We start from the raw sequence: 25,258 nt of genomic DNA on the forward strand, positions 1-25,258 counted from the left end.
CAGTCCATCACAATGGCTGAGATCGACGGGATGAATGATATTGTTACCGGAAAGGTGTCTGAAGATTTTGGGTCTATGCCTTTAGGATGGTGCAGGAATAAGAAAGGTGCGGGTTTGGGAAATTGTGGACTAAAGTCAAAGCCAATGTGCCTTTAACTGAGAAGAAGTCGTTCCGAGTGTGTGCAAAGGTTAGTCTTGCTTCAACCACAGACCTCACAAAAAGATAGATTTTCTGAAAAAACTAATTTTAATGGCAGGCATACTTTTAACGGCCTACTATTTATGGCAGTGGCGGAGACAATGAAACAGTAAGTAATACAAACCCCGTTTCCATATGAGTTAGGAAGTTGTGTTAGATGTAAATATAAACGGAATACAATGATTTGCAAATCATTTTCAACCCATATTCAGATGAATATGCTACAAAGACAACATATTTGATGTTCAAACTGATAAACATTTTTATTTTTTTTTTTGCATATAATCATTAACTTTGGAATTTGATGCCAGCAACACGTGACAAAGAAGTTGGGATAGGTGGCAATAAATACTGATAAAGTTGAGGAATGCTCATCAAACACTTATTTGGAACATCACTCAGGTATGCAGGCTAATTGGGAACAGGTGGGTGCCATGATTGGGTATAAAAACAGCTTCCCAAAAAATACTCAGTCTTTCACAAGAAAGGATGGGGCGAGGTACACGCCTTTGGCCACAACTGCGTGAGCAAATAGTCAAACAGTTTAAGAACAACGTTTCTCAAAGTGTAATTGCAAGAAATTTAGGGATTTCAACGTCTACGGTCCATATTATCATCAAAAGGTTCAGAGAATTTGGAGAAATCACTCCACGTAAGCGGCATTGCCGGAAAACAACATTGAATGACCGTGACCTTCGATCCCTCAGACGGCACTGTACCAAAAACCGACATCAATCTCTAAAGGATATCACCACATGGGCTCAGGAACACTTCAGAAAACCACTTTCACTAAATACAGTTTGTCGCTACATCTGTAAGTGCAAGTTAAAGCTCTACTATGCAAAGCGAAAGCAATTTATCAACAACATCCAGAAACGCCGCTGGCTTCTCTGTGCCCGAGATCATCTAAGATGGACTGATGCAAAGTGGAAAAGTGTTCCATTTCCATTTGTTTTTGGAAATATTCAACATTGTGTCATCCGGACCAAAGGGGAAGCGAACCATTCAGACGGTATGGGGGTGCATTAGTGCCCAAGGCATGGGTAACTTACACATCTGTGAAGGCACCATTAATGCTGAAAGGTACATACAGGTTTTGGAACAACATATGCTGCCATCCAAGCGCCGTCTTTTTCATGGACGCCCCTGCGTATTTCAGCAACACAATGCCAAGCCACATTCAGCACTTGTTACAACTGCGTGGCTTCGTAAAAAAAGACTGCGAGTACTTTCCTGGCCTGCCTGAAGTCCAGACTTGTCTCCCATCGAAAATGTGTGCCGAATTAAGAAGCGTAAAATGCGACAGCGGAGACTGTTGAACGACTGAAGCTCTACATAAAACAAGAATGAGAAAGAATTCAACTTTCAAAGCTTTAACAATTTGTTTCTTCAGTTCCCAAACGTTTATTGAGTGTTGTTAAAAGAAAAGGTGATGTAACACAGTGGTGAACATGCCCTTTCCCAACTACTTTGGCACGTGTTGCAGCCAAGAAATTCTAAGTTAATTATTATTTGCAAAAAAAAAAAAAAAAGTTTATGAGTTTGAACATCAAATATGTTGTCTTTGTAGTGCATTCAACTGAATATGGGTTGAAAAGGATTTGCAAATCACTGTATTCCGTTTATATTTACATCTAACACAATTTCCCAATTCATATGGAAACGAGGTTTGTAAGAGTAGGTTAGAAATGTGTGAATGATACGTTAGTATTATTAGTTTGATTTGTTGTGCAGGTAGGTTAGCCTTCTAATGTGGAGCAATGGCATCACCGTCCTTCAGCAAAATATAGATCTTCAAAAAAACTACTTTACCTGGCAATGGACCAGTTAGTACAAAGTCTGTTGTTACCTCGCGAATGATGATGTAGCACTTAGCATCGTTAAGTGTTGTTCAAAAGGTTTCTAAACAACAGTGCAGTAAAAATAGTACCATAATAAAGAATAGAGACATATTTTATGGTCAATATTCCCATGTATACAAACCCCAAAACCAGTGAAGTTGGCACGATGTGTAAATCGTTAATAAAATCAGAATACAATGATTTGCAAATCCTTTTCAACCTATATTCAATTGACTAGACTGACAAGACCAGTGGTTCTTAACCTGGGTTCGATCGAACCCTAGGGGTTTGGTGAGTCGACCTCAGGGGTTCGGCGGAGCCTCCGCCCCTGAGGTCAAGACGCACCCAACTCATCGTGTAAATAAAAACTTCTCTATATCGGTGTATTATAGACACCTCCAAACAATTTTCCCTCTAATTTTCCATCTGATTTGCAGGTGTGTAATTTGTTGTGAGTTCATGCACTGTTTGTGTTGTTATTTGAACAAGGTGATGTTCATGCACGGTTCATTTTGTGCACACAACTTTGTGTAGAATTAAAAAAAAAAAACTTGTATTTTTCACCAAAAAGGGTTCGATGAAGGTTCATATGAAACTGGTGGGGTTCGGTACCTCCAACAAGGTTAAGAACCACTGGACTAGACTGAAACTTCCTTTTAATTGTCATTCAAATTTGAACTTTACAGTAAGGATAACAACAAAATTGTGTTTCATTAGCTCGTTGTAGTGCAGGATAAAAGAGCCATTAGGTGCAGATATAAATAAATAGGTTACTGTACAGATAAATATATTGCACTTTTGCATATGCATCCACGTTTAATGCAAGATACTTAACTTTCGAACAGGAAAACGTTATTTTTTTGCAAATATTAACTCATTTGGAATTTGATGCCCGCAACATTTCCTCTCTGAGCTGCCACCTTATCGTGGTAGAGGAGTTTGTGTGTCCCAATGATTCTAGGAGCTATGTTGTCTGGGGGCCTTTATGCCCCCTGGTAGGGTCTCCCAAGAAAAACAGGTCCTAGGTGAGGGATCAGACAAAGAGCAGCTCGAAGACCAATATGAAGAAGACAAATCATGGACCCAGATTTCCCTCGCCCGAACGCGGGTCACCGGGGCCCCCCAATGGAGCCAGGCCAGGTGGTGGGGCACGATGGCGGGCGCCTGGTGGCCTGGCCTGTCCCTATGGGGCTCGGCCCGGCACAGCCCGAAGAGGCAACGTGGGTCACCTCTCCAATGGGCTCACCACCCTTAGCAGGGGCCATAGAGGTCGGGTGCGATGTGAGCTGGGCGACAGCCAAAGGTAGGGCACTTGGCGGTCTGATCCTCAGCTACAGAAGCTAGCTCTTGGGACGTGGAACGTCACCTCACTGGGGGTGAAGGAGCCTGAGCTAGTGCGCGAAGTGGAGATGTTCCAGCTGGATATAGTCGGACTCACTTCGACGCACAGCAAGGGCTCTGGAACCACTTCTCTCGAGAGGGGCCGGACTCTCTTCCACTCTGGCGTAGCCGGCAGTGAGAGGCGACGGGCTGGGGTGGCAATTCTTGTTTCTCCCCGGCTCAAAGCCTGCACATTGGAGTTCAACCCAGTGGACGAGAGGGAAGCCTCCCTCCGTCTTCAGGTGGGGGGACGGGTCCTGACTGTTGTTTGTGCTAACGCACCAAGCAGCAGTTCAGAGTACCCACCCTTTTTGGGTACACTTGAGGGAGTACTGGAAAGTGCTCCCCCGGGTGATTCCCTTGTCCTACTGGGTGACTTCAACGCTCATGTTGGCAATGACAGTGAAAGCTGGAGAGGCGTCATTGGGAAGAATGGCCGCCCGGATCTGAACCCGAGTGGTGTTTTGTTATTGGACTTTTGTGGTCGTCACAGATTGTCCATAACAAACACCATGTTCAAACATAAGGGTGTCCATATTTGCACTTGGCACCAGGACATCCTAGGCCGCAGTTCCATGATCGACTTTGTAGTTGTGTCATCGGATTTGCGGCCTTATGTTTTGGACACTCGGGTGAAGAGAGGGGCGGAGCTGTCTACCGATCACCAACTGGTAGTGAGTTGGCTGCGATGGTAGGGGAGGATGCCGGACAGACCTGGCAGGCCCAAACGCATTGTGAGGGTTTGCTGGGAACGTCTGGCAGAGTCTCCTGTCAAAGAGAGTTTCAATTCCCACCTCCGGAAGAACTTTGAACATGTCACGAGGGAGGTGCGGGACATTGAGTCTGAGTAGACCATGTTCCGCACCTCTATTGTCGAGGGAGCTGATTGGAGCTGTGGCCGCAAGGTAGTTGTTGCCTGTCGTGGCGGTAATCCGAGAACCCGTTGGTGGACACCGGCGGTGAGGGATGCCGTCAAGCTGAAGAAAGAGTCCTATCGGGTTCTTTTGGCTCATAGGACTCCGGAAGCAGCGGACAGGAAACGTCAGGCCAAACGGTGTGCGGCTTCAGCGGTTGCGGAGGCAACAACTCGGACATGGGAGTTCGGGGAAACCATGGAAAACGACTTCCGGAAGGCCTCGAAGCGGTTCTGGACCACCATCCGCCGCCTCAGGAAGGGGAAGCTGTACACTGTCAACACCGTGTATGGTGCGGATGGTGTTCTGCTGACCTCAACTGCGGATGTTGTGGATAGGTGGAAGGAATACTTCAAAGACCTCTTCAATCCCACAAAGACGTCTTCCTATGAGGAAGCAGTGCCTGGGGAATCTGTGGTGGGCTCTCCTATTTCTGGGGCTGAGGTTGCTGCTCCTCGGTGGCAAGGCCCCACGGATGGATGAGATCCGCCCGGAGTTCCTAAAGGCTCTGAATGCTGTGGGGCTGCCTTGGTTGACAAGACTCTGCAGCATCGCGTGGACATCGGGGGCGGTACCTCTGGATTGGCAGACCGGGGTGGTGGTCCCTCTCTTTAAGAAGGGGGACCGGAGGGTGTGTTCCAACTATCGTGGGATCACACTCCTCAGCCTTCCCGGTAAGGTTTATTCAGGTATACTGGAGAGGAGGCTATGCCAGATAGTCGAACCTCGGATTAAGGAGGTCCTGGTCGTGGAACTGTGGACCAGCTCTATACTCTCGGCAGGGTTTTTGAGGGTGCATGGGAGTTTGCCCAACCAGGCTACATGTGCTTTGTGGACTTGGAGAAGGCATTTGACCGTGTCCCTCGGCAAGTCCTGTGGGGAATGCTCAGAAGTATGCGGTATCGGATTGTCTTATTGTGGCGGTCCTCTCCCTGTACAATCAGTGTCAGAGCTCGGTCCGCATTGCCGGCAGTAAGTTGGACACGTTTCCAGTGAGGGTTGGACTCCGCCAAGGCTGCCCTTTGTCACAGATTCTGTTTCATAACTTTTATGGACAGAATTTCTAGGCGCAGTCAAGGCGTTGAGGGGTTCCGGTTTGGTGGCCGCGGGATTAGGGCAGATGATGTGGTCCTGATGGCTTCATCTGGCCGGGATCTTCAGCTCTCACTGGATCGGTTCGCAGCCGAGTGTGAAGCGAGCGGAATGAGAATCAGCACCTCCAAGTCCGAGTCCATGGTTCTCTCCCAGGAAAGGGTGGAGTGCCATCTCCGGGTTGGGGAGGAGACCCTGCCCCAAGTGGAGGAGTTCCAGTACCTAGGAGTCTTGTTCACGAGTGGGGGAAGAGTGGATCGTGAGATTGACAGGCGGATCGGTGCGGCGTTTTCAGTAATGCGGACGTTGTACCGATCCGTTGTGGTGAAGAAGAAGCTGAGCCAGAGGGCAAAGCTCTCAATTTACCGGTTGATCTATGTTCCCATCCTCCCCTATGGTCATGAGCTTTGGGTCATGACCGAATTTAGGGATTTCATCATCTACGGTCCGTAATATCATCAAAAGGTTTAGAGAATCTGGAGAAATCACTGCAGTAAGCGATGATATTACGGACTTTCAATACCTCAGACAATAATGCATCAAAAAGCGAGATCAGTGTGTGAAGGACATCACCACATGGGCTAAGGAACACTTTGGAAAACCACTGTCAGTAACTACAGTTCGTCGCTACATCTGTGATTGCAAGTTAAAACTCTACTATGCAAAGCGAAAACCAGTTATTAACAACACCCAGAAACGCCGCTGTCCTTGCTGGGCCCGAGCTCATCAAAGATGGACTGATGCAAAGTGGAAATTTGTTCTGTGCTCTGATGAGTCCACATTTCAAATTATCTTTGGAAACTGTGGACGTTGTTATAGGCGCAAAGTTCAAAAGCCAGCATCTGGGATGGTATGGGGTGTATTAGTGCCCAAGGCATGGGTAACTTACACATCTGTGAAGGAACCGATAATGCTGAAAGGTGCATAAAAGTTTAGTACCAACCTATGTTGCCATAAAGGCAACGTTATCATGGACGACGCCCCTGCTTATTTCAACAAGACAATGCCAAGCCACATGTTACAACAACCTGGCTTCATAGTAAAAGAATGCGGGTACTAGACTGGCCTGCCGGTAGTCCGGACCTGTCTCCCATTGAAAATGTGTGCCGCATTATGAAGCCTAAATTACCGCAATGGAGACCCCGGACTGTTGAACAACTTCAGCTGTACATCAAGCAAGAATGGGAAAGAATTCCACCTGAAAAAATTGGTCTCCGCAGTTCCCAAACGTTTACTGAGTGTTGTTAATAGGAAAGGCCATGCAACACAGTGGTAAAAATGCTTTTTTTGTAATGTCTTGCTGACATAAAATTCTACGTTAATGATGATTTGTTAAAAAAATAAATAGTTTCTCAGTTTGAACATTAAATATCTTGTATTTGCAGTCTATTCAATTGCATATAAGTTGAAAAGGATTTGCAAATCGTTGAATTCTGTTTTTATTTACGAATTACACAACGTACCAATTTCACTGGTTTTGGGTTTTGTAAATGCATTTCAAACTCAACAACCGTGCTGACACAATTGTATGTTCATTTGCAAGTGTTCCCTTGACGAAACGCCGCACACCACATTCCCGCGTGTGTGTTATTCCACACAGACTAGCATCTCGTTTGTTTTGCCCTAACAATCTAATTTTAGTGGAAGGAAGCAGCGCAAAGTGGATTAGCACCCGGCTTGTATCTTTAGCCGTCCATCACCACGTGCGCCTCAAAAAAAAAAAAAAAGGGGGTCATCACCGGCTCTGCTTGCTTCTTTTTGTGAAAGAGAAAACATATGTCACACATTTGATATTTAAAAGCAAGCTTCCTGTAACTCCCCCCAGACCCCCTTGTTGGCAGAGGTCTTCCCATGGAGGCTTCACATGTTGATATTAAAAAACAGATGGGAATGAAATCATTGTGATTGTTGTTTCATGCCAAACACCAGCCATGATGGGAGACGTGTTTTGTGTGTGTGTGTGTGTGTGTGTGTGTGAGAATGAAATCCACATGGTGCCTACAGGATTCCTTATGATGCATGAACACACACTGCTTCATCTAAGAAGCAAACACATTGGCGGCGTGTGCCTGCGCCAAGGCCGCAATAAATAAACCGGTCCTCTCCCTCCCATGGAGAGTCGTGAAAAACAATAAAAAAACGAGTTATTCGGATGAGATAATACAACTACGATATTTATATGTTCGGCTGATCTCACCCTACAAGATAAAAGGCATTACGTGCGAAGTTGCGAAGAAGGCCTCCAATAAATAACATTTCCTTGCACACGATTCTTTAATGTTGGAAGATGACGGGAATGTGTTTGTCATATTTATTTCAGACTGTTTTGGCTGTTTGCTGCTTTAATGGCATCCATTATCTGGCGCTAATTGCGCCGCCATTTAGTTGACTTCAAATAACGTTTACGGAACAATTTGCTGTTTGATAAGATTTTCTATTTTCAATATGCAAAAATGGCCTTTTCATCCTCATTTACAATGATTTAGTGAAATAATTTTGCTTTTGACCATGCCAAAAAATTGCAACGCTATAGTTCATCATAATAAATGTAGACAATGTCCATGCATGAGCTAACAAACTAATATTGTGTTTGTAAACCTTACAAAAGCACATAATTCGAGTTAAATCCAGACATATACATTTTGTCAGGCATTATTACCCATATTGCATTTTTGGTTTTGAAGTTATGTTTGAAAAACCTTCATATTCACATAAGGGACGGCGTGGCGCAGTGGAAGAGTGGCCGGGCGCAACCCGAGGGTCCCTGGTTCAATCCCCACCTTGTACCAAGCTCGTCACGTCCGTTGTGTCCTGAGCAAGACACTTCACCCTTGCTCCTGATGGGTGCTAGTTAGCGCCTTGCACGGCAGCTCCCTCCATCAGTGTGTGAATGTGTGTGTGAATGGGTAAATGTGGAAGTAGTTTCAAAGCGCTTTGAGTACCTTGAAAGTAGAAAAGCGCTATACAAGTACAACCCATTTATTTATTTATTTATTTATATTTAATTTGACCGTTATACTGTCATATTGAGTAAAAAAACAAATTTTTGTGTTTGCAAACCTTACAAACGCTCATGTTTCTAGTAAAACCTACAAATATACATTATCTCAGACATTATTAGACATTTTGCATGTTTGAAATAATGTATCTTTGTGAATTTTACTTTGTAAGGTTTGAGAACACAAAAAATTGTTTTTTACTCGATATGACAGTAATGTTCTTAGGATCCTGAGATAATGCGGGAAAAAAAGCATACATTGCTAGTAAAACTCACAAAGATACGATATTACAGGCATTATCAGACATATTGCATGTTTGGTTTAGGAGTTATGTTTGACTAACTGAGACTCTGAGACAATTATTAACTATTGGATATTACAATATTTCATGGAGTTATGTTTGAATAACTGTTATATTTAGTTCAAAAGTTATACTGTCAATTTGAGTAAAACAATTTTTTTTTCTGTTTGCAAACCTTACAAAAGAACATGTTTCTACAGTAAAACTCATAAAGATACATTAATACAGGCATCATTAGACGTGTTGCATGTTTGGTTTTGGAGTTATGTTTGAAAAACGTTCATATTTAGTATGACAGTTATATTAGTAGTATTTGAGTAAAAAACACATTTTTGTGTTTGCAAACCTTACAAACGCTCATGTTTCTAGTAAAACCACAAATATACATTATTTCAGGCGATATTAGACATTTTGCATGTTTGAAATAATGTATCTTTTTGAATTTTACTGGAGGCATATGCTTTTGTAAGGTTTGAGAACACAAAAAATAGGTTTTTACTCGATATGACAGTAATGTTCTTAGAATCCTGAGATAATGCGGAAAAAAGCACACGTTGCTAGTAAAACTCACAAAGATACGATATTACAGGCATTATCAGACATATTGCATGTTTGGTTTAGGAGTTATGTTTGACTAACTGAGACTCTGAGACAAATTATTAACTATTGGATATTACAATATTTCATGGAGTTATGTTTGAATAACTGTTATATTTAGTTCGAAAGTTATACTGTCAATTTGAGTAAAACAACTATTTTTTTCTGTTTGCAAACCTTTCAAAAACACATATTTCTAAAGTAAAACTCATAAAGATACATTAATACAGGCATCATTAGACGTGTTGCATGTTTGGTTTTGGAGTTATGTTTGAAAAACGTTCATATTTAGTATGACAGTTATATTAGTAGTATTTGAGTGAAAAAACACATTTTTGTGTTTGCAAACCTTACAAACGCTCATGTTTCTAGTAAAATTTAGTAATATACATTATTTCAGGCGATATTAGACATTTTGTAATAATGTATCTTTGTGAGTTTTACTAGAAACACGCTTTTGTAAGGTTTGCAAACACAACAAATAATTTTTTTACTCAATATGACATTAATAATGTTCTTAGAATCCTGAGATAACGCGGGGGGGGGGGGGGGGGGGAGAGCACATGTTGCTAGTAAAACGCACAAAGATAAAATAATACAGGCATTATTAGACATATTGCATGTTCGGTTTAGGAGTTACGTTTGAATAACTGAGAAAATGTAATAGTTATTGGATTTTACAATTATTCATAGACTTATGTGATTGAATCAGATTCCTACGTTTGTGTTTTTTTTATGGGGGTGAGGCACACATCTATCACAGTGAAATAAATAAATCAAAGAAAGAGTGAAAGACAAGCTCACCATGTGTGTCCTCAGCGAAGATCCTTCTCCTGCCGGTCCCCGGACGTGTCCTCACGCAAACCAGCCTCGGAGCGTCTGCCGGCCTGCAGAGGAAGAAGAGGAGGAGGAGGAAGAGCTGGGGGACGTGGGGGGGTTTCTCGGGGAAAAATAACGGGGACCTGTTGGGAGGTGCATGGTCTCCGTGCGCAGAACAAGAGAACCGCGCCAAAGGACGCACAGGCATTTATTTACATACATTGATATCATATCCAATCGGTTTCTATGTTCATTTTTTGGCGTGGTAAAAGTACTGAACCTATACGCTTAAGTTTGACTGACAATTTTTCTACAATGATTTTTATATAATCAGTTGTGCTAATATATTCTGACATTTAATTAACAATACTGTCCTGTTCTGGGACATTACAGTGCATGGACTATTATTTAACATTTGTGTAATTAAATCCCATTTTTGCACCTTACAGTATGTTTATTATTTGTTGTTTTCCCAGTTGTCAGCTGTTGCGAGGACTTTTCTTAAGATGCTGTATATTGGCCTTGTTGCACTAACAGTATTACTTTTGGACATTTTCACTCTGGCTGCATGATTGTTTACATAATTAAATACAGTATGAATGCAAAAGGCATTATTTACAAACATTTTATATATATATATATATATATATATATATATATATATATATATATATATATATATAAAATTCTGCAGAAATACAACAATAAAGATTAAAAAAAGTAAAGTTCTACACTATGTATGGTATAAATAAAAGTTATAGCATGTTTATTATGCACAATAAGTCTCTTCTTGTTTGCTCCAATTATGCACCAATTATCCCTGAGTGGAATTGCGAGCTAATTGGCGCGCAGGATGGTTGTCAGATGTGAAGCAAAGCTGATGCAGATGGAAATGCAAGGTGGAAGGTTGGATGGGAAGACTTGATTGGCGAGGAGGGGGAAAGTTTCCCAGAGAAAGCCATAAAACTGATGGATGGCTCCCCTGGAGGAATGTTTCCCCAGGTGTGCTTCACGCATGTCTGCCAGTTGCGGGGCGCTCCACACATGCTTTGCTTGGACGCCGGACAAGTGCAATGAAGCAAATGAAGCAAATTAGGGGGGCGGAATTGTCGTCAAAGTGCACTTTTGGCTACGCAAACAATCACAATTAAAGAGGAGGTTTTTTTGCGTGCAGGGAAGGAAGTGAAGGTCAATTCGTGCAAGTCCTTCAAGCTTTGTTGGACGCCAGGAACGCTTTGCAGGTGCCAAAATATATTTGTCATCTTTAACAAAAATCAAATGCATTTCCTCTTTTACGAAAAGAAAGGACACCTGCTTGTTTTCAGTTTGCACTTATTTTAGTCAATAACACAAAAGTGTAAAGTCTAAAAGGAAACAAATTTGCTTTCAGGTTGCGGTAACAACTATGTGACGTCATAAGGGAATTTGTATGATTTAAATGCCAATCGAAAAAAGTGAAAATTAATTTTGCACTTTGGTGCTGTAAAGTCTTTATTTTACTTACAGAATATTTAAAAAAACAATGCTTGAGGAAAATATTTAATTAACTGAAATAAAATGCAATACGCATGCATCCTATTGTTTAAACATCACAACACACGCAATGCTTCAGTTAACAAACCTAACGTTTTTAATAAGTCATAAATAATATAAACAATTGACTGAAGAACCTCACAAATAAAGCCGCAGTACCTGCAAGTATGGCTTGTAGTTCGGCCTTGTACCGCCCTCTTGTGGCTGCTTTTGGCACTGCCCAGAGAAATAAAAAATTAAAAATTCAGTTCCATCCATCCATCCATTTTCTACCGCTTATTCCCTTTCGGGGTCGCAGGGGGCGCTGGCGCCTATCTCAGCTACAATCGGGCGGAAGGCAGGGTACACCCTGGACAAGTCGCCACCTCATCGCAGGGCCAACACAGATAGACAGACAACATTCACACTCACATTCACACACTAGGGCCAATTTAGTGTTGCCAATCAACCTATCCCCAGGTGCATGTCTGTTATTTCAGTTCATTTAAGTTGTACTTCTATACTGTTCTTTATGCATATACCTTGTTTTCAAAATACAAAAAAATACATTTATAAATAAATATAAATAAAATAAATAAAATGCATTAATATTAATAAGGTAGCTTCTAAAATATAGCTCACTGTGTGTGACAATCATGGGTACTTTAACTTTAAACCTGAATGATTTCGGTAATTGTTCTGGCTCGGTTTTGGAGTGGGAATATTGAGAAAAAGCCTTTATTTAAAATGTCAAAACTGTCCATATTGCATTTCTGGGTAAACATTTTATACATGTGTGAAAAAGCTGCACCCCTTCACTTTTTAGACAGTAAATCTCAGTATTAACGTGTAAAAAAAATTTAATAAAATGAAAACCCAGCAGAAATAGCTGAGCGAAGACATCATCTTCCCAAACGCTAATCAAGCGTGACCGCTGGCGCAGCCAGGAGGCCTCAGGGGGCGGAGCCTGTCGGAAAGATATGTCCAGATGTGATTGTAACACCGCTCTGCTGTTGTGCGGGTCAAAGTTCGCCAGCGTCATGCGTCTTGGCGCTCGCCACCTCCTCCATGCCTCCATTGGTCCCCGGGTCTCCCTTCCACACCTCCGTGAGACATTCTTCACCAGAGAAGACAAACAATGAGCGGCGGCGCTAACGGTCGTTAGAGCCGTGTCTTAACCTCTTTCGGACGCTCCCAGGACGTGACTCCCACACAGGAAGTCTTCTAGCTTGTGGTCCTGATGGTGGAAGTACCAGTCCTCCACCACCTCCTCGTACTGCTCCAACATGGTTTCACACTGCAACGCACACAAATTCACTGAACATTAACCCGTTTTTTAATTTTCCTGAAGGAATACATAAAGTACTATCTATCTTCTACTTGTAAACGTCTACCTGCTTTTTCATATCAGTCACTTCCGCGGAGGGCTCGTCCCACATCTCGTAAGGCAGGCCCAGATCCACTTTGACCCCTTTGTGGACCAGGTTCTTCAGCGTGGCCATGGTCTGGCTGGAGCCCTGCCGGCATATGATCCAGCAGCATCACGTCCAGTTACACCACATTAAAACGCACCTGAGCAGGGTCCATGGCACAGGGAGAGAGGGTCAGGTGACCTTGGCGTAGCGTAGGCTGCCTGGCCGCTCTGCGTGGACACTGTACTGCAGGATGCGCTCACATATGTTGTCTATGGCCTCCATTAGGCGTGTTTCCCTGAAAGCAGAGTGGAAGAAAGTCTATGTGCATGTCACTTGACATTTGTGGCATCCCTATGGGTCGTAAAAGGGTTATACTTGTGTAGCGCTTTTCTACCTTCAAGGTACTCAAAGCACTTTGACACTATTTCCACATTTACACTGTTCATTTGCTGAAGTACTCTGTCTGAAGTTTTAATCAACCCTAAATGGCAATGCAGTGGGTGCCAAAAAGTAATTCAATTCAATACTTTGATATTGCCACATCTCATCTGTGCATAATTTACTGGAGTACCTTTAGGAGTATTATTTATATCTAATTAAAGTAACTACTGTACTGTTCACTTGTTGAAGTACCCTTTGAAAAGCTTAAATCTATCTAAACGACCACTGAGTGGTTGCCAAAAAGTGATTAAATGTAATATTTTGATATTGACACATCTTATCTCTGCAGGAATAACTAGATTACCCTAGGAAGTATGGCATTTATCATGATAAATTACAGACTGTACTGTCTACACATTAAAGTACCCTCTCTAAAGTTGGAATCAACTCCAAATGGCAATGCAGTGGTTGCCAAGAATGATTCAATGCAATATTTTTGATATTGTCACATCTCATCTGTGCATAATTTACTAGAATACATTTAGGAATATTACATATATCAAAATAAAGTACTAACTGTACTGTTCACTTGTTGGAAGTACCCTTTAAACAGCTGAAATCTACTTTAACAACCACTCAGTGGTTGCCAAAAAAGTGATTCAAGGTATTATTTTGATATTGCCACATCTTATCTGTGCATGAATAACTAGATTACCAATAGAAGTATGGCATGTATTACATACTGTACTGTTTACACATTGAAGTTCCCTCTCTAAGGTTCAAATCAACCCTCAATTGCAATGCTGTGGTTTCCAAACAGTGATTCAATGCAATATTTTGACATTGCCACATCTAATCTGTGCATAATTTACTAGAATACATTTAGGAGTATGGCTGCAACTAACGATTCATTTGATAATAGATTAAGCTGTCGATTATTACTTCGATTAATCGATTAATAATCGGATAAAGAGACAAACTACATTTCTATCATTTCCAATACTTTATTTAAAAAAACAGCATACTGGCACCATGTCCTTTAGACTAGCCAAACAAAAGAAGGCAAGTGTTACAAAAATGTTGTTTTTTTATAAAGTGCACCATTGCCATGTACAATAGCAATAATTTTGCATAGGGTAATTTCAAACCTGGCTATTACCTATTCCAAACATTCTGCAATGTTGCATGCTGAATGTCTTTCCTCTAGTGGCATGGTCGTGAGGGAGATTGACTTCATCTTCCTTTCGTCTCCAATGTAGTGGCATGTATTGCCAAGGTGGCTACACTTGTCCACACATCAGTACTGAGAGCAATTTTGCTCTGGGTGGCTTCTAAATCCTTCATCATCCACCATTGATAGTGGCCTCATGTCAGTTACCAACATATTCAGGATAGCATCAGTCAGTGCAGCCGCTTGCCGTGGTGTGCACGCCTTCCTTTGTACCAAGTCGCTAATGCTGGCTTGTTTCTTTCTGAAATGAGGGAAACCATATTATGAAATTACATAGTAGCATCATTTACATGTAACTCAATATATACCCAGTTGATTTAATTAATAATTTCTGACGTAAAAGACAAATACGCCACCACATTAAAAAAACAGCTAAATCAAATAAATAGACATTGGAGTTGCAGAATACACCAATAACAACTGTTCTGAATAATAAAGGTTTCACTTTAGGCTGCCTCTGAATAATAGCATGAAATATTCCAGCACCTTCATAACGTTTAGTCATACTAAAGCGTCACTCAAGTCTAAATAGATTTATATAGCTTTATTGGGCCCGGCTACATTTATCCATTATGAAACCAGCCGGAGATATTTCTGTCCGTTACATTTATACGTGCGTTTTCTCTCTCAAAATGGAGTCAAATGTGCCGGAGACACATTATCATCCCCGTTTTGCAACAAAGACATAACGTTTACTTATCTCACAAAAAAGCTGAACTTATGAATGCCTGTTGCGACTCAAAACAACACAGAAAATGAAGTCACCGCACTATCCAAAAAGTTCCTAACACTCTGAAAGTGAATACACAACAGTTGCTGCTGCGCTTCCTTAGGAAAAAAATCTCCTCTTTAACAAAAGATTACAAACATACAAAGACGGACACAACGGCTCATATACTCGGACTATGGACTTAAAAAAGTCACGTACCGGGAGTTCTTCCCTTCATCCATGGCTCCTCTTCAGGTGTTGCCGAAGCGATGTTGTCCTTCTGTGCCACGCGAGGTCCATGCTGCACGTTTTGCAGGAAATATCTTCTTTGAAATCTTTAAGGTAAAGTGTTCCGACACTTTTGACGACTTAGGTCGTACACTTTTATCCGTTGAAGCAATAACCTCGAGATGTTTCTCCGCTGAACTATCCGTACTGTTTACCTACGCCATTTTTCGAAAGTTTCTAGCAAAGGAGACAGCGTGGTCATGTGAGCTGCACATGACACATTATTGGCTGGCTTACTGCCACCTCATGAGACGTAGCCTCGGCTGGTTTCTCGAGAGCAGTGAGGTTTTGGGGCTGTCGCCGAGCAACACAGACTTTCAACTCCCTCCACAGATTTTCTATGGGGTTGAAGTCTGGAGACTGGGGTTGAAGTCTGGAGACTGGCTAGGCCACTCCAGGACTTTCAAATGCTTCTTACGGAGTCACTCCTTTGTTGCCCGGGCGGTGTGTTTGGGATCATTGTCATGCTAGAGAACCCAGCCACGTTTCATCTTCACTCTCACTGATGGAAGGAGGTTTTGGCTCAAAATCTCACGATACACGGCCCCATTAATTCTTTCCTTAACACGGATCAGTTGTCATGTCCCCTTGGCAGAAAAACAGCCCCAAAGCATGATGTTTCCACCCCCATGCTTCACAGTAGGTATGGTGTTCTTGGGATGCAACTCAATATTCTTCTTCCTCCAAACAAAACAAGTTGAGTTTATACCAAAACGTTATATTTTGGTTTCATCTAACCACATGACATTCTCCCAATCCTCTGCTGTATCATCCATGTGCTCTCTGGCAAACTTCAGACGGGCCTGGACATGCACTGGCTAAAGCATAGGGACACGTCTGGCACTGCAGGATTTGATTCCCTGCCCCTTAGTGTGTTACTGATGGTCACCTCTGTTACTTTGGTCCCAGCTCTCCGCAGGTCACTCACCGGGTCCCCCGTGTGGTTCTAGGATTTTTGCTCACCGTTCTCATGATCATTTTGACCCCACGGGATGAGATCTTCCGTGGAGTCCCAGATCGAGGGAGATTATCAGTGGTCTTGTATGTCTTCCATTTTCTGATAAATGCTCCCACATTTGATTTTTTCACACCAAGCTGCTTGCCTATTGTAGATTTCACTCTTCCCAGTCTGGTGCAGGTCTACAATTCTTTTCCTGGTATCCTTCGGTAGCTCTTTGGTCTTAGCCATAGCGGAGTTTGGAGTCTGACTGTTTGAGGCTGTAGACAGGTGTCTTTTATACAGATATCGAGTTCAAACAGGTTCCATTAATACAGGTAACAAGTGGAGGACAGAAGAGTTTCTTAAAGAAGAAGTTACAGGTCTGTGAGAGCCAGAGATCTTCCTTGTTTGAAGTGACCAAATACTTATTTTCCACCATAATTTACAAATAAATTCTTTAAAAATCCTACAATGTGAATTCCTGGATTTTTTTTTTTCACATTCTGTTTGTCACAGTTGAAGTGTACCTATGATGAAAAATACAGACCTCTGTCATCATTTTAAGTGGTAGAACTTGCACAATCGGGGGCTGACTAAATACTTTTTTGCCCCACTGTATATCATTGAATCACTTTTTGGCAACCACTGCATTGCCATTTAGGGTTGATTTAAAATGGGAGCCTCCAGCAGCAAGTGCTATTCGGACCGAGAAAACGACAATTTCCCCATTAATTTGAGCGAGGATGAAAGATTTGTGGACGATGATATTGATAGCAAAGGACTAGAAAAAAAATAAATAAATAAATAAAGTAAAAGAAAAAGGGCGATTGCTTTGGGACGGATTCAAATGTTTTTAGACATATTTACTAGGATAATTCTGGGAAATACCTTATCTTTCTATTGTGTTGCTAGTGTTTTAGTGAGATTAAATAGTACCTGATAGTCGGAGGGGTGTGTCCACGAGTGTCTTGATGCCAGTGTCTGAGGGAAGTCGACGGCAGCTGCACGGACGGCGCAAGCTCAGCTGATCTCCGGTAAGAGGCGACTTTTTACCACAATTTCCTCACCGAAACCTGCCGGTTGACAAGTGGTAGGGAACCATGTTCGCTTGACCGCTCTGATCCATAGTAAAGCTTCACCTCCGGGAATTTTAAACAAGGAAACACCGTGTTTGTGTGGCTAAAGGCTAAAGCTTCCCACCTCCATCTTTCTACTTTGACTTCTTCATTATTAATTTATTCAAATTGCAAAAGATTCAGCAACACAGATGTCCAGAATACTGTTTAATTGCGCGATGAAAAGAGACGACTTTTAGCCACAAATGGTGCTGCGCTAATATGTCCCCTGCAACCCGGGGCGTCACGCGCATGCGTCATCATTCCGCGGGAAATTTTAGTAAACCAAACCGGCCGTATTGGCATGTGATGCAATGTTAATATTTCATCATTAATAAATAAACTATCAGACTGCGTGGTCGGTAGTAGTGGGTTTCAGTAGGCCTTTAAGTGAAATACAACAACACTGGATATTGTTCAGATAAATTACATTTAAGAATTTGCACACAAAGCATGCACATTTTCCACGCATGCATACTAGGTCGCGTTGCGCCGGTTGACGGAGGAAGGTAGGGGGTCTTCAACGACCATTGCGTGAATGTGGGCAAGGATAAGGTTAGATGGGATTTACCCTGCATAACCTTATCCAGCTTAGTGTAGAAGGGGCCTTAGTATATCAGGCCCTATGTGTGTTATTATGCTGTTTCTATTAAAGGCCTACTGAAATGAGATGTTCTTATTTAAACGGGGATAGCAGGTCCATTCTATGTCATACTTGATCATTTCACGATATTAGAGAACATCCATGATAAAGTTCGCAACTTTCGGTGCTAAGAGAAATGCCCTGCCTCTACTGGAAGTCGCAGACGATGACGTCACGTTTGATGGCTCCTCACATATTCACATTGTTTTTAATGGGAGCCTCCAACAAAAAGTGCTATTCGGACCGAGAAAACGCCAATTTCCCCATTAATTTGAGTGAAGATGAAAGATTCGTGTTTGAGGATATTGATAGCGACGGACTAAAAGAAAAAAAAAAAAAACGCGATTGCATTGGGACGGATTCCGATGTTTTTAGACACATTTACTAGGATAATTCTGGGAAATCCCTTATCTTTCTATTGTGTTGGTAGTGTTTTAGTGAGTTTAATATTACCTGATAGTCGAAAGGGTGTCTCCACGGGTGTCTTGACGCCAATGACTCAGGGGAGTCGACGGCAGCTATGGACGGCACAAGCTCAGCTTTTCTCCGGTAAGAACTGACTTTTTAACCACAATTTTCTCACCAAAACCTGCTGGTTGTCATGTGGTCAGGATCCATGTTCTCTTGACCGCGCTCTGATCCATTGGAAAGTTTCACCTCCAGAAATTTTAAACAAGGAATCACCGTGTGTTTGTGTGGCTAAAGGCTAAAGCTTCCCAACACCATCTTTCTACTGTGACTTGTCCAATATTAATTGAACAAATTGCAAAAGATTCAGCAACACAGATGTCCAAAAAAATGTATAATTATGCCGTTAAAGCAAACAACATTTAGCTGTGTGTGTGTGCAGCGCTCATACTTCCTAAAAACCCGTGACGTCTTGCGAACACGTCATCATTACACAACGTTCCGAAGACAAAACTCCCGGGAAATTTAAAATTGTAATTTAGTAAACTAAAAATGCCGTATTGGCATGTGTTGCAATGTTAATATTTCATCATTGATATATAAACTATCAGACTGCGTGGTGGGTAGTAGTGGGTTTCAGTCGGCCTTTAAACGACCATTGCGTGAATGTGGGCAAGGATAAGGTTAGGTGGGATTTACCCTGCATAACCTTATCCAGCTTAGTGTAGAAGGGGCCTTAGTTTATCAGGCCCTAAGTGTCTATTAATATGCACCTGGAGATAGGTGATTGGCAACACTAAATTGGCCCTAACGTGTGAATGTTGTCCTAATGTATTTACTTACGAGGTGTTGTACTTGATTGTTCTTCTCCGCTTGCCAGTGTCCAGGACTTCTCCCACCTCCAGCACCTCTTTGGAGCGGCCACTTCTTTGCAGAGCTTCTTGGAGCTCCTATGTCAGAAATTTGCACACTGACACAGACCGAGAAATTATTGTATATCGGGAATAAGCGGTAGAAAATGGATGGATGGATGGATGGACTTTAATGGCAAACTGTATATAAGCGGTAGAAAATGGATGGATGGATGGACTTTAATGGCAAACTGTCAATATAATTATGCTCACTCCAGCAGGCGGTGGCTACACCGCCACTTAGCGGCTGCTTAGTTAAACGTAAACAACACACCGCTCGTCTTACCTTCACATTTATTCGGCAGTCTGGAGTCGTCGTCGGCTTTCGCAAAAACGTAAAAACAAAACGCAGTCAAAATTATCTGCTTCATTGTCACTGTAAACGAAAAGTAAGACAGACACTAGGAGACAACTTCTTTCATAGCCACATAGGCAGTCCCAGCAAGAAGTAAACTGCGCACGCGCGGAAGAGACCGGCGAGTCAACGCTTGGTGGTGTTGTTCAGTCAAAGCTAATCAATAGACGAAAACTCGAACTAACAGCTGCGGGGGGGGGGTTGCGTGTTTTTTTTTAACTATGACTATAAGTTTTAATCCTGACGTTTATTTTTTGTAACAATTAAATTAAAACCATTGCATACTCAGTGGCCCAGTGGTTTGAGTGTCCGCCCTGAGGTAGGTAGGTCGTGAGTTCAAATCCCGGCCGAGTCATACCAAAGACTATATAATTGGGACCCATTACCTCCCTGCTTGGTACTCAACATTAAGGGTTGGAATTGGGGGTTAAATCACCATAAATGATTCCTGGGCGTGGCACCGCTGCTGCCCACTGCTCCCCTCACCTGCCAGGGGGTGATCAAGGGTGACGGGTCAAATGCAGAGAATAATTTCGCCACACCTTGTGTGTGTGTGACAATCATTGGTACTTTAACTTTAACTTTTAAAAAACATTCGTTATATTTCAAAGCTAAAATTACTGAACAATAGTTAATGTAATCATGAATAACAAAACCAGTATCCATGAATTGATTAACATGGACCCCGACTTAAACAAGTTGAAAAACTTATTCGGGTGTTACCATTTAGTGGTCCATTGTATTGAATATGTACTGTACTGTGCAATCTACTTATAAAAGTCTCAATCATTCAATCAATCAATCAATCTGTAACTTTACTATTATTATTACTATATCACTTTTTTTCTTTGATGGCATTGGACAAGCGGGAGGAAATTGGATGGATGAATGGTATTGTTTTGACAATTTTCTCCATAATCCGAGAAGTTGTAATTCATCCATCCATCCATTTTCTACCGCTTATTCCCTTTCGGGGTCGCGGGGGGCGCTGGCGCCTATCTCAGCTACAATCGGGCGGAAGGCAGGGTACACCCTGGACAAGTCGCCACCTCATCGCAGGGCCAACACAGATAGACAGACAACATTCACACTCACATTCACACACTAGGGCCAATTTAGTGTTGCCAATCAACCTATCCCCAGGTGCATGTCTTTGGAAGTGGGAGGAAGCCGGAGTACCCGGAGGGAACCCACGCATTCACGGGGAGAACATGCAAACTCCACACAGAAAGATCCCGAGCCTGGATTAATTGCTTTTTATTTATTTTTTTGTCATAATTTTCAAACATTTAACTTGTTAATTAGTCAAAGGGTGTTGTTATGGGAGCTAAATGCAATATAAACAAATATGGTAATGGTACAGTTTATTTCTTGGAAGGAGTAGGAAGAAAAAAAATGTGTTCAACATGGGTCAGTGTCACGGCGCATGCGCAATCCTGCATGTCCATCCATCCATCAATCCGTTTTCTTCGGAATCACGGGGGGCTACAATCAGGCGGAAGGTGGGGTACACCCTGGACAAATCTCCACCTCATCCCAGGGCCAACACAGATAGACAGACAACATTCACACTCACATTCACACACTAAGGCCAATTTTAGTGTTGCCAATCAACCTATCCCCAGGTGCATGTCTTTAGTGGAGACCGGAGGCAATGGGCGTTGAGTGGGTCTAACATAATAATGTGAAAGTCCAGTCCATAGTGGATCTAACATAATATCAATCAATCAATCAATCAATGTTTACTTATATAGCCCTAAATCACTATTGTCTCAAAGGGCTGCACAAACCACAACATAAACCACTACGACATCCTCGGTAGGCCCACATAAGGGCAAGGAAAACTCACACCCAGTGGGACGTCGGTGACAATGATGACTATGAGAACCTTGGAGAGGACGAAAGCAATGGATGTCGAGCGGGTCTAACATGATACTGTGAAAGTTCAATCCATAATGGATCCAACACAGTCGCAAGAGTCCAGTCCAAAGCGGATCCAACACAGCAGCGAGAGTCCCGTTCACAGCGGAGCCAGCAGTAAAACATCCCAAGCGGAGGCGGATCAGCAGCGCAGAGATGTCCCCAGCCGATACACAGGCGAGCAGTACATGGCCACCGGATCGGACCGGACCCCCTCCACAAGGGAGAGTGGGACATAGGAGAAAAAGAAAAGAAACGGCAGATCAACTGGTCTAAAAAGGGAGTCTATTTAAAGGCTAGAGTATACAAATGAGTTTTAAGGTGAGACTTAAATGCTTCTACTGAGGTGGCATCTCGAACTTTTACCGGGAGGGCATTCCAGAGTACTGGAGCCCGAAATGAAAACGCTCTATAGCCCGCAGACTTTTTTTGGGCTTTGGGAATCACTAATAAGCCGGAGTCCTTTGAACGCAGATTTCTTGCCGGGACATATGGTACAATACAATCGGCAAGATAGGATGGAGCTAGACTGTATAGTATTTTATACGTAAGTAGTAAAACCTTAAAGTCACATCTTAAGTGCACAGGAAGCCAGTGCAGGTGAGCCAGTACAGGCGTAATGTGATCAAACTTTCTTGTTCTTGTCAAAAGTCTAGCAGCCGCAGTTTGTACCAACTGTAATCTTTTAATGCTAGACATGGGGAGACCCGAAAATAATATGTTACAGTAGTCGAGGCGAGACGTAACAATAATAGTGAGAGTCCAGTCCATGGTGGGGCCAGCAGGAGACCATCCCGAGCGGAGACGGGTCAGCAGCGCAGAGATGTCCCCAACTGATGCACAGGCGAGCGGTCCACCCCGAGGTCCGGACTCTGGACAGCCAGCACTTCATCCATGGCCACCGGACCTGTGCCCCCCCAACCCCCCCCCCCCAACCCCCACTCCAAAGGGTGAGGGGGGCAGAGGAGAAAAGAAAAGAAACGGCAGATCAACTGGTCTAAAAAGTCTAAAACTCTCCAAAACCTTTAATTCAGACAAAATAATAATAATAATAAATCATTTTAGAGTATTTGCATGCTTCTGACATTTCAATATTTGCCTCAATGCATTGTACATTTTTTCATTATTTTCACAGTACAGTCATGTGTTTTCTAGTAATTTTGGTAATCTCTTTTTTCTTGGTTTGCAATAATCCACTGCACCCGCTGTGATAATATATTTTAGATTTTAGTGTGTTTTACTGTTGCAATTAAACAATTGCTTGCCGCAGTTTTTAATGGTAAGTATTTTACAGTAGATCTTTATCGTCACCACCATCGAACAAGTCGCAGTATTTTGAGGTGTGTTGTTGTGTTGAAGAATGGTGTGTGTGAGTTTGTATTACTGTGTATTATGCCTTATTTTTGTACTAAAGAACAATCGTACTTTCTATTGTTATGTTAACTTTAAAGCAGGTCGGTGGGACAAAACGGTCCTGGGTACAATCCCTGGGCTTCAGGTCTCTTCTGTGTGGAGTTTGCATGTTCTCCCCATGAATGCGTGGGTTTACCTTCGGGTACTCCGGCTTCCTCTCACCCTCAAAAACATGCACCTGGGGATAAATCGATTGAAAACACTAAATGGACCCCAGTGTGTGAATGTGAGTGTGGATGTTGTCTATCTGTGTTGGCCCTGCAATAAGGTGGTGACTTGTCCAGGGTGTACCCCGCCTTCCACCTAAGTGCAGCTCGGATATGCTCCAGCATCCCTCGCGACCCCAAAAGGGACAAGAAGTAGGATGGATGGATGTTCACTGCATTGGATTAAACAAATTTAAAGGTGACTATATTTCATGTCTAAATGGCTTTACTAATGCCATAAACCAAATTAAGAAAGTCGCAACCATTTTTTCTTGGAAAATATCAGACGTACAAATAAGATATTTTAGTTCGCAGAAAGCTATTTATCGTGGTCAGTTCTGGAACCAGTTTCCTGCAACAAGCAAGAAACGACTGAAGCATTGGACACAGTGGTTGTCCATTATCGTCTTCTTCTTATATTAAAAGTTGTTTCCTGCCCCATAGTAACTGCAGTTTTACACTATTTTAATCATACAATTTCATTCTTTAGTTTAATGCAGTGGTTCTCAAATGGGGGTACGCGTACCCCTCGGGGTACTTGAAGGTATGCCAAGGGGTACGTGAGATTTTTGAAACATGTTCTAAAAATAGCAACATTTCAAAAATCCTTTATAAATATATTTATTGAATAATACTTCAACAAAATATTAATGTAAATTCATAAACTGTGAAAAGAAATGCAACAATGCAATATTCAGTGTTGACAGCTAGATTCTTTGTGGACATGTTCCATAAATCTTGATTTTAAAGATTTCTTTTTTTGTGAAGACATTTTTAGAATTAAGTTCATAAATCCAGGTGGATCTCTATTACAATCCCCAAAGAGGGCACTTTAAGTTGATGATTACTTCTGTGTAGAAATATTTATTTATAATTGAATCACTTGTTTATTTTTCAACAATTTTTTTGTTATTTTTATATATTTTTTCCAAATAGTTCAAGAAAGACCACTACAAATGAGAAATATTTTGCACTGTTATACAATTTAATACATCAGAAACTGATGATATAGTGCTGTATTTTACTTCTTTATCTCTTTTTTTCAACCAAAAATGCTTTGCTCTGATTTGGGGGTACTTGAATTAAAAAAAAATGTTCACAGGGGGTACATCACTGAAAAAAGGTTGAGAACCACTGGTTTAATGTACTAATAAAATGTGGAACATAAAGTCGAAATTTTGTTTACCATGTTTAATGTCTGCCATATATTGATTAACGTGGTCCCGACTTAAACAAGTTGAAACACTTAATCGGGTGTTACCATTTTGTGGTCAATTGTACGGAATATGTACTGTACTGTGCAATCTACTAATAGAAGTCTCAATCAATCAATCAGGTTGTGCATAATCCTTAACTAACCTGCTGGGGGCTAATTATATTATACCGGTGTCTGCTGTATCAACACCATAATTATTGGCTTAATATTTGGTGATTAAGATAATGGCCGTTAAGAAAAGGGTTGCTTTGCTTTCTCATGTCTCAGTTGCAGCACACGGCATTGAAACGGATCCCCGAAAGTCTCGGCATGTGTTGACTGGAAGGTAGAGAGCAAAAAAGATAGTACAGAAGATGCAATGTTAACACCAGCTCCTGTGTGAAGAGGGATTAAGCTAGCACAGACTTTAATTAGAACAGCAGAAGCAGCAGTAAGTGATATGTACATACACAC

General features: G+C 42.0%; 2 protein-coding genes across 4 annotated transcripts in view; both read right to left on the reverse strand.

Moving 5' to 3' along the window:
• Positions 1 to 12,267, reverse strand: part of ntn5 (netrin 5) — a 59,481-nt gene extending 47,214 nt beyond the window's left edge. The window contains exons 1-2 of the mRNA XM_061913742.1: positions 11,835 to 12,267; positions 10,128 to 10,210 (exon numbers count right to left, since the gene is read on the reverse strand). The gene's annotated coding sequence lies outside the window, so the exon portion shown is untranslated. The remainder of the gene's footprint in view (positions 1 to 10,127; positions 10,211 to 11,834) is intronic.
• Positions 12,268 to 12,376: 109 nt separating this feature from the next.
• cnpy4 (canopy FGF signaling regulator 4) lies at positions 12,377 to 20,152 on the reverse strand. Of its 3 annotated transcripts, XM_061913770.1 has the most exons (8): positions 19,982 to 20,152; positions 19,628 to 19,754; positions 18,960 to 19,033; positions 18,830 to 18,894; positions 13,268 to 13,364; positions 13,049 to 13,171; positions 12,834 to 12,951; positions 12,377 to 12,771 (listed from the first exon to the last, which is right to left on the reverse strand). In XM_061913770.1, exons 5-8 carry the CDS (start codon positions 13,349 to 13,351, stop codon positions 12,677 to 12,679), a joined length of 420 nt encoding a protein of 139 aa, XP_061769754.1. In that variant the 5' UTR covers positions 13,352 to 13,364; positions 18,830 to 18,894; positions 18,960 to 19,033; positions 19,628 to 19,754; positions 19,982 to 20,152; the 3' UTR covers positions 12,377 to 12,676. The 3 variants fall into 3 exon arrangements, with proteins under 3 accessions (XP_061769754.1, XP_061769755.1, XP_061769753.1); XM_061913771.1 differs by lacking the exons at positions 18,830 to 18,894; positions 18,960 to 19,033 and adding an exon at positions 14,610 to 14,922; XM_061913769.1 differs by lacking the exons at positions 18,830 to 18,894; positions 18,960 to 19,033.
• Positions 20,153 to 25,258: the final 5,106 nt, after the last annotated feature.

This window comes from Nerophis ophidion, linkage group LG10 (genome assembly GCF_033978795.1).
Source record: "Nerophis ophidion isolate RoL-2023_Sa linkage group LG10, RoL_Noph_v1.0, whole genome shotgun sequence".
In the NCBI taxonomy this organism is placed as follows: Eukaryota; Metazoa; Chordata; class Actinopteri; order Syngnathiformes; family Syngnathidae; genus Nerophis; species Nerophis ophidion.